The sequence below is a fragment of the Mustelus asterias genome, chromosome 11 (genome assembly GCF_964213995.1).
Source record: "Mustelus asterias chromosome 11, sMusAst1.hap1.1, whole genome shotgun sequence".
In the NCBI taxonomy this organism is placed as follows: domain Eukaryota; kingdom Metazoa; phylum Chordata; class Chondrichthyes; order Carcharhiniformes; family Triakidae; genus Mustelus; species Mustelus asterias.
In genome coordinates, this window is record NC_135811.1 from 72,564,161 (window position 1) to 72,577,430 (window position 13,270).

A 13,270-nucleotide genomic window follows, 5' to 3' on the forward strand; every position below is an offset into this window, starting at 1 on the left:
GATGAAGGCCAGCACACCATACGCCCTCTTAACCACCTCTTCCACCTGCGTGGCCGATTTAAGAGTCCTATGGACCCGGACCCCAAGGTCCTTCTGATCCTCTACACTGCTAAGAGTCTTACCCTTGATATTATACTCCTTCATCCCATTTGATCTGCCAAAATGTACCACTACACATTTATCCGGGTTGAAGTCCATCTGCCACTTCTCCGCCCAGTCTTGCATCCCATCTATGTCATGCTGCAGCTTCTGACATCCCTCCAACCTATCCACAACACCACCAACCTTCGTGTCGTCGGCAAACTTACCAGCCCATCCCTCCACTTCCTCATCCAGGTCATTTATGAAAATGACAAACAGCTAGGGTCCCAGAACAGATCCCTGGGGCACTCCACTGGTGACCGACCTCCATTCAGAAAAAAACCCGTCTACAACCACTCTCTGCCTTCTGCAGGCAAGCCAGTTCTGAATCCACAAGGCAACAGCCCCTTGGATCCCACGCCCTCTCACTTTCTCGAGAAGTCTTGCATGGGGGACCTTATCGAACGCCTTGCTGAAGTCCATGTAAACCACATCTACCACTTTTCCTTCGTCACGGGCGGCACGGTAGCACAGTGGTTAGCACTGCTGCTTCACAGCTCCAGGGACCTGGGTTCGATTCCCGGCTTGGGTCACTGTCTGTGTGGAGTTTGCACATTCTCCTCGTGCCTGCGTGGGTTTCCTCCGGGTGCTCCGGTTTCCTCCCACAGTCCAAAGATGTGCGGGTTAGGCTGATTGGCCATGCTAAAATTGCCCCTTAGTGTCCTGAGATGCGTAGGTTATAGGGATTAGTGGGTAAAATATGTAGGGATATGGGAGTAGGGTCTGGGTGGGATTGTGGTCGGTGCAGACTCGATGGGCCGAATGGCCTCTTTCTGTACTGTAGGGTTTCTATGGTTTCTATTTCTATGGTCAATGTGTTTAGTCACATTTTCAAAGAACTCCACCAGGCTCATAAGGCACGATTTGCCGTTGACAAAGCCGTGCTGACTACCTTTGAGCATACTAAACTTCTCTAAATGTTCATAAATCCTGTCCCTCAGGATCTTCTCCATCAACTTACCAACCACTGAGGTTAGACTCACCGGTCGGTAATTTCCTGGGCTATCCCTATTCCCTTTCTTGAATATAGGAACCACATCCACAATCCTCTGGAACGTCTCCTGACTCCATCGACAACACAAAGATAATCGCCAGAGGCTCTGCAATCTCTTCCCTCGCCTCCCACAGTAACCTGGGTACATCCCATCCGGTCCCGGCGACTTATCTATCTTGATGCTATTCAAAATTTCCAACACATCCTCTTTCTTAATGTCCACATACTCAATCTTTTCAGTCCACCTCAATCCTGTAGTACAACCACCCAGGTCTTTTTCCACCGTGAATACCGAGGTAAAATATTCATTCAGCACCTCTGCTATTTCTTCCGGTTCTGTACAGGCTTTCTCACCTTCACCTTTTATAGGTCCTATTCCTTCACATCTTATCCTTTTACTCTTCACATATTTATAGAATGCCTTAGGGTTCTCCTTAATCTTACCTGCCAAGGCCTTCTCGTGACCCCTTCTGGCTCTCCTAATTTCTTTCTTAAGTCCCTTCCTACAAGCCGTATACTCATCTAGATCCCTATCATCGCCTAGCTCTCTGAATCTTTTGTATGCTTTCCTTTTCTTTCTCACTTGGTTTTCAAAAATGAAAACTAGTTGCGCTGACCATGGCACATATTAGTATAGCCCCTGGGTGATGAGGGATATGCCCAGGCAGTGCCCTGGCACAGTCACCAGTGTTTCCACTCCATCTGACGAAGGAGCAGCGCTCCGAAAGCTAATGGTATTTGCTACCAAATAAACCTGTTGGACTTTAACCTGGTGTTGTTAAAACTCTTACTGTCACTAGTGCCAACCTGGCAGTGTGTCAATGCCTTTGAGGGGTGCGGGAGTACCCTGATACCTTTGGGGGTGGTGGCTTAAGTGAACAATTTGCAGTATTGAAAAGAGGCTGAGGATCTTCAATCCTGGAATGGTAATCAGTTTTAGCAGACGGAAGCAGGACTAAATGATGTTGTATGTGGTCCAGCCAAATTTGGCAGGGAATGGATAAAGCAATTGTCCTCCATATCCTTTCAAGTCTGTGTTCTTTCGAGCTGAAGATATTGGGCAGTGAAACCATGTGAGATGTCAAAGTCAAAGAATTCAATTAGAACCAGGCCCCACTCCCAATCCTAGTTGCCAATGGCAGAAATGTTGTTATCCCACCATCCACCCAAATTCCCTACTCCTGTTATTCTATTCCTATGCACCCTCTATGGCCCCAGGAATTTATGTCCCACTTTATTAGCTGCTACCTTCATATTGAACCAGTGAATGATTGATTTGATTCATTATTGTCACATGTATTGGGATGCAGTGAAAAGTATTGTTTCTTGCACACCATACAGACAAAATATACCATTCACAGAGTACACAGGGGAGAAGGAAAGGGGAAAGTGCAGAATATAGTGCTGCAGTAGGGTGTAGAGAAAGATCAGTTTTATATGTGTTAGGACCATTCAAAAGTTTGATGGCAGCAGGGAAGAAGCTGTTCTTGAATCAGTGCTACTTGAACTCAGACTTCTGTATCTTTTTCCCGACGGAAGAAGGTGGAAGGGAGTGGCTGGAATTTTACCATCCCACCTTCCATGGGAATTGGAGCGAGCGAGAGTCGGATTGTGGAAAGGTCCATTGACCCCAGGTGGGGTTTTATGGTTTCGGGATGAGCAAGGCCATAACATCCCGTCCAGTATGTCCGAGGTGTGTGGGGTCCTTGATTATGCTGGCTGCTTTTCTGAGGCAGTGGGAAGTGCAGACAGAATCAATGGATGAGGAAGACACTGTCCAACAGGCAGAATAGATTTGTTCAACTCTTTGTATCAGCCTGAAGGGAGGGGCCAGGTCCTCACTGATTGTCAGTAATCAGAAGCTCAGTAACACATCGAGAGGTTTACCTACATTGCAAATGTTACATGTAAGTGTCATTGTCATGGGGATACACAAATGATCGGAGCCTTTCAACAGCAAAAACAACTTTACTTCAGAAAGTTCTTTACTGAATGGAAGAACAAGAACAGAACGATAAATGGAATTGACGAACAGTAACCAGCCTTAGTGGGATAGGTATTTAAAAAGAGGCTATGAAAACATTGAATTTACAGGTAGGGACTATTCAAACTAACTGGTTAAAACTGGTATTTATATTCCTTATTTCTCTCCTGCGATCACATCTTAGCAGCAAATCCTTCTTCCTCATGTGCTTAACTAGTTTCCCCTTAAATATATCCATATCAATCGTCCAATCATTATGTGGTCGCAAGTTCCACAACCTCACCACCGAGTAAAAAAGTTCATCCTGAATTTCTTCTTGGAATTTTTTTTAGGGACTGTCTTATATTTATAATCTTCTAGCCTTGCATTGCCCCACAAGCAGAAAAATTTTCTTTCTGCCTCTCAGTTCAGGTATCATCTATATAAATCCTTTTCTAACATCTTTCAAAGCCTCTATATTCGGGTGGCCAATTCTGCTTGGGCAGATTCCTAAAGATTCGATAATGTGATGTTCACATTACACAACAGCTGATGACGTGACACCTGACCACGAGATTAATTTGCCAGTCAGATTTCCACACAAGTCAACCACTCTAAGAAATCTTGACTTAATGGTCATTTCCATGAAAATGAACTCATCCATTTGCATGGAAGATACACTTCAGAACATGCCAATTGAGAAAAACACTCTTTGCTTTTTTCTCAAGGTCTAAATTATGCTGCCAATTCTCCAATCCTGTTCTGTGTCACTGGCCATAACATCTTGATCCCACTGTGGAAACTTAATTGCAGGGGTGAAGGTAAATTTCTTGGAGCTTCCCTGGCTTGTCAGAGTTTACACCAGTGGAAAAATCCCAAGGACATTACTCCTCATTGTGTGAGCAAAGTGTCATCATCAATGAAACAGACATTAGAAAATAGACCTGGCAAACGAGAGACTCAGATATTAAACAGTGCTACACTTCCTCTTCAAGGGCAGCACGGTGGCACAAGGGCAGCATGGTGGCATAGTGGTTAGCGCCGCTGCTTCACAGCACCAGGGACCTGGGTTTGATTCCTGGCTTGGGTCACTATCTGTGGGGAGTCTGCACGCTCACCCCGTGTCTGCATGGGTGTCCTCCGGGTGCTCCGGTTTCCTCCCACACTCCAAAGATGTGCAGGTTAGGTTGATTGGCTGAGCTAAATTCTCCCGTAGTGTCAGGAGGATTAGAGTTAGTACATCAGGGTAAATACGTGGGGTTATGGAGATAGGACCTGGGTGGGATTGTTGTCGGTGCAGCATCAATGGGCCAAATGGCCTCCTTCTGTAATGTAGGGATTCTATGATTCGATGATTCTAAGTGTGCACCAACAAATATGGTAAAAAGGCAGAATAAGGGCTCTTTATACGAATGCTTGCAGTGTTCATAATGAGATGGCTAAAGTGATAGCACAAACAGAAATAAATGTGTCTGATTTAATAACAAATACAGTAATGTAATTGAATGTGTCCAAGGCTGGGACCTGGCAAATGGAGTTTAATGTGGGGAAGTGTGAGGTCATGCACTTGGTAGGAGGAATCAACAGGCAGATTACTATCTAAATGGAGAGACACTGCATGCGAGTGAAGTGCAGAGGGATCTAGGTGTCCTAGTGCATGAATCTCAAAAAGCTAACAAGCAGGTCCAACAAATAGTTAAGAAGGCAAAGGGAGGTTTTGTTGCAATTGTACAGGGTGTTGGTGAGGCCTCACCTGGAATACTGCGTGCAGTTTTGGTCCCCTTATTAAAAAAGGATCTCAGAACATATGAGGCAGTGCAAAGGAAATTCACAAGGCTAATTTCTGGAATGAGAGGGTTGTCCGATCAAGAGGGATTAAATAGTCTGGGTCCTTGTAGTTTAGAAGAGTGAGGGGTGATCTTATTCAAACAAAAAAGATCCTGCGGGGCCTTGACAGGGTAGATGGTGAGATGTTTTCACTCGTGGGAGAGTCTCGAACAAGCGGACGTAGCTACAAGATAAACGGCCAGACGTGCATAGAAATTTCTTTTTGCTGAGGGTGATGAATCTCGAATTCTCTGCCCCAGAGGGTAGTGGAGGCTGGATCATTAGAAGCATTTAAAATGGAGGAGGCTAAATATTTGATAGATCATAGAATAGAGGGCTATGGGGAAATGGCAGAGAAAAGTAGTTGAGCCCATAGATCATCCATGATCGTATTGAATGGTGGGGCAGGCTGAAAGGCCTGGTGGCCTACACTTGCTTCTATTTCTTGTGTTTAACATGTAACAAACAGGATGGATAAGAAGGAACCAGAAGATGTGGTTTACTTGGATTTCCAAAAGGCATTCAATGAGGTGCCAAATACAAAGTTAGTATAGTATTGGGGGTGATGTATTAGCATGGCTACTTCGTAGGGAACAGAGAATTGGGATAAATGGGTCACTTTCCAGACGAAATACAGTAATGAGTGGAATGTCACAGGGATCAATGCTCACACCTATTTATGATATACATTAATGACTTAAATGAAGCGATCAATGGTATTGTAATCAAATTTGCTGATGGTACAAGGATAGGCATGAGATAAGATTCTGAGGAAAATTAACAGGGTAGATGCTGAGAGGATGTTTCCCTTTTAGAACACAGTAAGAAGTTTAACAACACCAGGTTAAAGTCCAACAGGTTTATTTGGTAGCAAAAGCCACTAGCTTTCGGCACCTTAAGCCCCTTCTTCAGATGAGTGGAAATTCTGTTCACAAACAGGGCATATAAAGACACAAACTCAATTTACAGAATAATGGTTGGAATGTGAATACTTACAGCTAATCAAGTCTTTAAGATACAAACAATGTGAGTGGAGAGAGCATTAAGACAGGTTAAAGAGATGTGTATTGTCTCCAGACAGGACAGCCAGTGAGACTCTGCAGGTCCAGGCAAGCTGTGGGGATCTAGCCACCCGGAGGGGCAGTTTTGTGTCTCACAACACCGACCATGCAACTGCAGAAGGCATCATGCCGCACCATGTGAAGGGAGAGTATAGCTGAGTGGGAGGCCATTGGTGGCCATGAGGGGGCATGGGCAGTGCCTGTAGCATGGGGCCACCGGGTGCTGGGAGGGATTGAGGGGCTCGGGATGGATAACCTTACGGACTGCCTCTCCTTTCGGGGTCATGTGTTGCATTTGGGGCCAGGGTTACTGAGGAGGATTTAGGCCTATAGTACCATTACACTTTACAAAAGAACTGATCTTTTTCCTTGTAACAACTTTTCTTACAGGCCTGTGGACCAAAGAAGACTACATTCTGCAATGGAAAGCAACCCCTTGGAGGAACACAGCCAGGGCCTACTGCCCTGGTTTATTGCAGCAACACAGATCCTTGGCCTGGCTGCTGTGATCATTACTGGGGTGTGGATGGGTTACTATCAAGGGGGTTTTGGCTGGGATGGAAGTTCCCTGGAGTTCAATGTCCACCCTCTGTGTATGGTGATTGGAATGGTTTTCCTCTACGGAGACTGTGAGTACCAGACACATTCTCAAATGTTTTGCTCCTGTTTGTAGAATTACACTTTGTTAAAAAGTGCAGCTGACGAAAAAGATGTTCTTTACCTTCGAAGCCATCTGTAGCTGGCACAGAGATTTTTGTGTGTCTGCACCACCATTTTGACTAATACTTAATGTTTCAATGAGACAGCAAGAAAGAAATCTACAATTTGGCCATTTCCCTTCTCCTCATATCTATAAAAGTCAGGTGGGAGTATTCTGCACCGGTTGATTGGGAATGCAGAGTGTGCACAGGTAGGGATCACACAAATTCACAGATTCACACAGGGGCGGCACGGTAGCACAGTGGTTAGCACTGCTGCTTCACAGCGCCAGGGGCATGGGTTCGATTCCCGGCTTGGGTCACTGTCTGTGTGGAGTTTGCACATTCTCCTCGTGTCTGCGTGGGTTTCCTCCAGGTGCTCCGGTTTCCTCCCACAGTCCAAAGATGTGCGGGTTAGGTTGATTGACCATGCTAAAATTGCCCCTTAGTATCCTGGGATGCGTAGGTTAGAGGGATTAGCGGGTAAATGTCTAGGGATAAGGGGGTAGGGCCTGGGTGGATTGTGGTCGGTGCAGACTTGCTGGGCCAGATGGCCTCTTTCTGTACTGTAGGGTTTCTATGATTGAGATTCAGAATGTAAGATACGTGTTGAGAATGTGGGGTTTGGTTTGGAATTGTAAAACACAGGCATTTCAGCATTAATTTAGATTGTGTTGGTCACTGACAGGTCAGAGCCCTGATGTTTGGATTAGCCATGGCAAATGCATGGGGATATGGGGACAGGGTGGGGGAATGGGCCTGTGTAAGATACTCTTTCGGAGAGCCAGTACAGACTCGATGAACCGAATGGTCTCTTGCTGCACTGTAGGGATTCTATGGTTTCACCATTTATTGGAACCTGAAGACAACAAAATAAATGGGTTGTTTTAAGAAATGGAATTTCTTTCAAAGGGGTTGTGGGCAGAGGGCCTGGTATTATTTTCAGGAGGGACCACAACAGCGTGGTAGTATCTTGAAAGATCCCAGAACTGTTTTTAACCCTTTTCCAAATGTGCTAATCATGGCCAATGTGAAAGCACCTTCCCTGGCACATAGGGTGGGGTTTCCCCCCTCCCCTCAACGCCACCTCACCCCCCCTCCCACGGTGTGTTTTCTAGTGACGGCGATAACTTTCCAATGCCCACGGTGGAATCTTCCAGACCTGTGGATGTCTACAGCGTTTTGCGTGTTTCGCCAATCCACCGTCGAGAAACCCGCTGTGTGTGGTCACCTTCAGTGGGATCGTAAAATCCCACCCATAGATTTTCAGACAGGAGTGCCAGAAGGAGATCTGAAGTGGTCCACAGATTTCTCAGAATTCTGCTATCCACTGTTGGGTTTGACTGTGTCTAACATCCAAGCAAAGAGAAGGACAATGTATTCCGTTAGTCAGGACTCAAACATTATGAAGTATTGCACAGTCTCCAAAGCACACAGGTTTGAGCGTAGAAAGCCAAGGTGCAAAGAAAATTTGGACTCAAACAGGAGGATTTTCCTTTGGAGTAACAAGGGAGCAACAAGGAGTAGCAATGGCTGCTCATTGGAGCTCCAGTGATTGGGAGTCCATGGGGATATGACAGTGTTTACAGTGATGGGGGTGTGGGCAGAGGGTGGTATTATGTTCAGGAGGGATCACAACAGCGTGGTAGCATCTAGAAAGATCTCCAGAATTATGCCAATATTTACAGAGTATCACCTACACTGAGAGCCATGAAAAACATGTCACAGTGACAACTCAGCCAGACTTCACCCTTCTAGTTTTGTAGAAATCAAAATGGGTTAAGGAGAAGATCTTAAGGTAAAACACAAAGTCCGAAACATGGTGAGTAACGTGCTGAAGAGATATGGAACTTGATTGACACCCAGTGGGATTGCGGGTTTCCATACAGTCCCCAATGACCTGATTCGCTGATTTGAGTCTTACATGCCACACTTACTTTCTTCACTTCTGTAAGGTTGAGAGATCCCGATCCAGATACCATCAAGACCCTAAGCTCTGGAATTGCCTCCCTAATCCTCTCCACCTTTCTGTCCTCCTTTGCTTAAACATAGTGGATGTATTGGTGGTCATCTTCTAAGATTCTCTAGACACTGGAATAGTTCCTACAGATTGGAGGGTAGCTAATCTAACCCCCACTATTTACATAGAGAGGTGGAGAAAAAACGGAATTTTGGACCAGTAAACCTAATGCTGGTAGTGGGGAAAATTCTAGAATCCATTATCAAACATTTTATAGCAAAACACTTGGAAAACAGTGGCAGGATTGGATAGAGTCAGCACAGATTTATAAAAGGAAAATCATGCTTGACAAATCTACTGGAATTCTTTGAGGATGGAACTAGTAGAATTGATGAGGGGGAGCCAGTGGATGTGGTTTATTTGGACTTTCAGAAGGCTTTTGACAAAGTCCCACATAAGAGATTAGTGTGTAAAATTAAAGCGCGTGTGATTGGGGGTAGTGTATTGAGATGGATAAAAAAACTGGTTGGCAACCAGGAAACAAAGAGTAGGAATAAACATGTATTTTTCCAGAAGGCAGGTAGTGATTCGTGGGGTACCACAGGGATCAGTTCTGGGACCTGCAGCTATATAAGACCCTCGTCAGACCCCACTTGGAGTACTGTGCTCAGTTCTGGTCGCCTCATTACAGGAAGGATGTGGAAAAGATTGAAAGGGTGCAGAGGAGATTTACAAGGATGTTGCCTGGATTGAGTGGCATGCCTTATGAGGATAGGCTGAGGGAGCTCGGTCTTTTCTCCTTGGAGAGATGTAGGATGAGAGGAGACCTAATAGAGTTATATAAGATGTTGAGAGGCATAGATCGGGTGGACTCTCAGAGGCTTTTTCCCAGGGCTGAAATGGCTGCTACGCGAGGACACAGGTTTAAGGTGCTGGGGGGTAGGTACAGGGGAAATGTTAGGGGAAAGTTTTTCACTCAGAGGGTGGTGGGCAAGTGGAATCGGCTGCCGTCAGTGGTGGTGGAGGCAAACTCAATAGGGTCTTTTAAGAGACTCCTGGATGAGTACATGGGACTTAATAGGATGGAGGGTTATAGGTAGGCCTAAAAGGTAGGGATATGTTCGGCACAACTTGTGGGGCCGAAGGGCCTGTTTTGTGCTGTAGTTTTTCTATGTTTCTAAATCATATTAATGATTTAGATGAGGGAACTAAATGTAATATTTCCAAGTTTGCAGTTAAGACAAACCTGGATGGGAGGGTGAGCTGTGAGGAGGATGCAGAGGGCCTTCACAAAACCTTCTGACCATTCCCTTTGTGAGAATGCAAAAGAAATCTCATCATAAATGCAAATTTAAGTATAAATTACAACCTAGGAAACACCTTGATTTGGACAAGTTGAGTGAGTGGGTAAATGAATGGCAGATACACCATAATTTGAGTAATTGGGAGGTTATCCACTTCGATAGCAAAAATGGGAAGGCAGATTACTATTTGAGTGGCCATGAATTAGGAGAGGAAAATGTGCCATGAGATCTGGGTGTCCTTGAAGTCATTGAAGGTAAGCATACAGGTGTAGCAGGCAGTAAAAATGGCAAATGTTATGTTGGCCTTCATAGCGAGAGGATTCGAGTACAAGAGCAGGGATGTATTGATGCAATTATACAGGGCCTTGGTGAGGCCACACCTGGAATGTTGTGTGTTGTTTTGGTCTCCTTAACTGAAGAAGAACGTTCTTGCTCTAGAGGCAGTGCAGAGAAGGTTTACCAGGCTGATTCCTAGGATGGCAGGACTGTTGTATGAGGAGAGATTGAGTCAGTTAGGATTATATTCACTGGAGTTTAGAAGAATGAGGAAGGATCTCATAGAAACCTATAAAATTTTAACAAGACTAGACAGGGTAGATGCAAGAAGGCTATTCCTGATGGTGGAGGTATCCAGAACGAGGGTTACTGTCTGAGAATACAATTTAGGACAGAGATGAGGAGAAATTTCTTCACCCAGAGAGTGATCAGCCAATGGAATTCACTACCACAGAAAGTAGTTGAGGCCCAAACATTTTTTGCTTTCAAGAAGCAGTTAGATATAGCACTTGAGGCGAAGGGGATCAAAGGATATGGGGGAAGGTGGGATTAGGATATTGAGTTGAATAATCAGCCATGATGATAATGAATGGTGGAGCAGGCTTGAAAGGCTGAATGGCCTACTCCTGCTCCTATTTTCTATGTTTCTATATAAACCTTTACCATTTGACCATGCTGTCCCAATATCTCTTCATGTACCTCAGTGTCAGATGAAATGTGATAATCCTGTTTCAATAGATTAAATACTTCATATAAATATAGCAATCTGTTGTTGCTGCTTTAAAAACAGGATCGCTGAGAGTTAAATGCAGTACAGCATCTGTTACACTCAATCAATATAGCTGGGCAAGAACGTCAGTAAGTAACCCTGGTCAGTGCATGTTGCTGGTCACCCATATACAGGACACCAACCATTTGGTCAGATAACAGCTAGATTTACTGTCATCAGGAATAGACGCACATCCTATCTCTGCACTGAGGTCTAACAGGCCCAAGCAGTGTCTGGTTGTTTCTGTGCAGGATTCATTACCCCATCCCAGAACTGACACTGCCTCAAGGCTGCTGTTTTTAATAACATTTGCAGGTACAATGGGAATGGCAAATGTGCTCATAAACAGATCAGTGTGCTGATTGTCAATCACACAGAGATGTTAGGAATAGGAAATCAGATCAGATTGTTGCTCTGGGCTCTGTGAATTCAATTTGAAGCTTCTGGACTATGGAAAAAGGAAGATATTTTGATGTAATATTATTGTGCTTTCTTAGTTACACCCTTAGGATAATTCAAATCAAATCATCCCTGACCATTTATTCAATGGTTATCAACCAGTTGACAATGAGAGGCTCTGTTTAACTCACGTAATCTATTCTTTGGAGTCCATCAGAATTTGCTTACTGATGTTTTGACTGCACCATGATGTCCAAATCAATGACAATGACAGTGTGGGCGGCATGGTGACACAGTGGTTAACACTGCCGCCTGACAGCGCCAGGGACCTGGGACCAATTCTCGGCTTGGGTCACTGTCTGTGTAGAGTCTGCACATTCTCCTCGTGCCTGCATGGGTTTCCTCTGGGTGCTCCGGTTTCTTCCCACAGTCCGAAAGGCATGCTGGTTAGGTGCATTGGCCATGCTAAATTCTCCCTCAGTGTACCCGAACAGGGGCCGGAGTGTGGCAACTGGGGGATTTTCACAGCAACTTCATTGCAGTGTTAATGTAAGTCTTACTTGTGACACTAATAAATAAATAAACAATAAACAATGCCTTACTCCAAATGTACACATCTCCAGGCATGACAGTCTTTCAGACTAACCTGCCTTTCCTTTCACCCACAGGTGCCTATTCCAAGCATCACTCCAAGAATAGACTGACGCAGTTCAGCACAAGCCCTTGATCCTGGTGAAAGTGCAGGGATCTATCCACCAGGAGCCCCAAGCTCCTGCTGGAAAAGCCATGCATCAGGAGGAAGTTCCCTCCATCCATATTGGACTTCAGCACCATTGCTAAATGCCGGTGCACCATCCAAGACAGTGAACCAAAAGGCTAATGTAATGTTGCCCTTTATGTGAAAGGAGCTGGAACTTAAAACTTAGAAAGTTAGGCTCCAGTTGTACCAAGACATGGCTCAGATCCCAGCTGGAATTGATCCAATTGGGATCAGCTCTGGGCAGTGCAGGTTAAGCAGAGTGATTCAGGGTTTAAGGGTTTATTTAATGAGGATGGGAGTAAAGATTAGGCCTGTATTCCCCCTCATACCAAATGCTGTAAATGCTGGGGTTGATTAAAAAGCTCATGACTGCCAGATTTTTGTTGCGTGAGGGTCTCAAGGAAATGGATCAAAGGAAAATGCGATTGAAATACAGATCACCAATGATCAAACAGAATAGAGGAGCAGCTCAAGATGCTGTATGACCTCCTCCTGTTCCTATCTCTTTGAACTCCACTCACATCTTGGCTGTCTAAATTGGAGTTGGAAAAAGAAAAAATGGTATTGGACAGATTCCAAGCAGTGGAGAATCTATGGGAAGTATTGGTATGTTGTTAGTCCAATTGGCCTCTTAATAAACTGATCACTTCACACAGCTTGCAATATTCTTCAGGGTCCAGGTCAGGATGTCAAGGTGATCATCATTGGTGTCAGTTATTATGTCCTGTTTCAACTGGCTTAGTGGCTACCTGGCTAATGCCAATTCCATCACCCTTTTCACCCCCCTCTCCACCCACTCCCCCAACCCACAGAGCCCCATCTATGTCTCATCAAACTGGGCTGGCAATGTGTGGAGGTTCCTCAAACAGGAATCTTCCACCAGAAACTCTGCGATGAGGTCAGGAGGCCAAGAGCCATTCGACCCCATCAAGGCCTAACCCCAAGCCTCACCCTAAACCTAGCCCTAACCCTAACAGGAATAATAATATATTTTTAAAAAAGGAAAAGGCCCAGGAGACAAGAAGACAACAAGCCACAAGATCAAGGCAAGGCATCACAAGGGTTGGACGTGAGCCAAAAGAAAAGTGGCAGAGCATGAAGAAAAGGGGACATGTCCT

At 45.0% G+C, this 13,270-nt stretch overlaps 1 protein-coding gene across 3 annotated transcripts in view; it reads left to right on the plus strand.

Moving 5' to 3' along the window:
* Positions 1–13,270, plus strand: part of cyb561 (cytochrome b561) — a 66,764-nt gene that overhangs the window by 36,043 nt on the left and 17,451 nt on the right. For all 3 annotated transcript variants that reach the window (XM_078223752.1, XM_078223751.1, XM_078223750.1), the window contains exon 2: positions 6,377–6,615. In XM_078223752.1, the coding sequence (XP_078079878.1) occupies positions 6,408–6,615 (208 nt within the window). In that variant the 5' untranslated portion in view covers positions 6,377–6,407. The remainder of the gene's footprint in view (positions 1–6,376; positions 6,616–13,270) is intronic.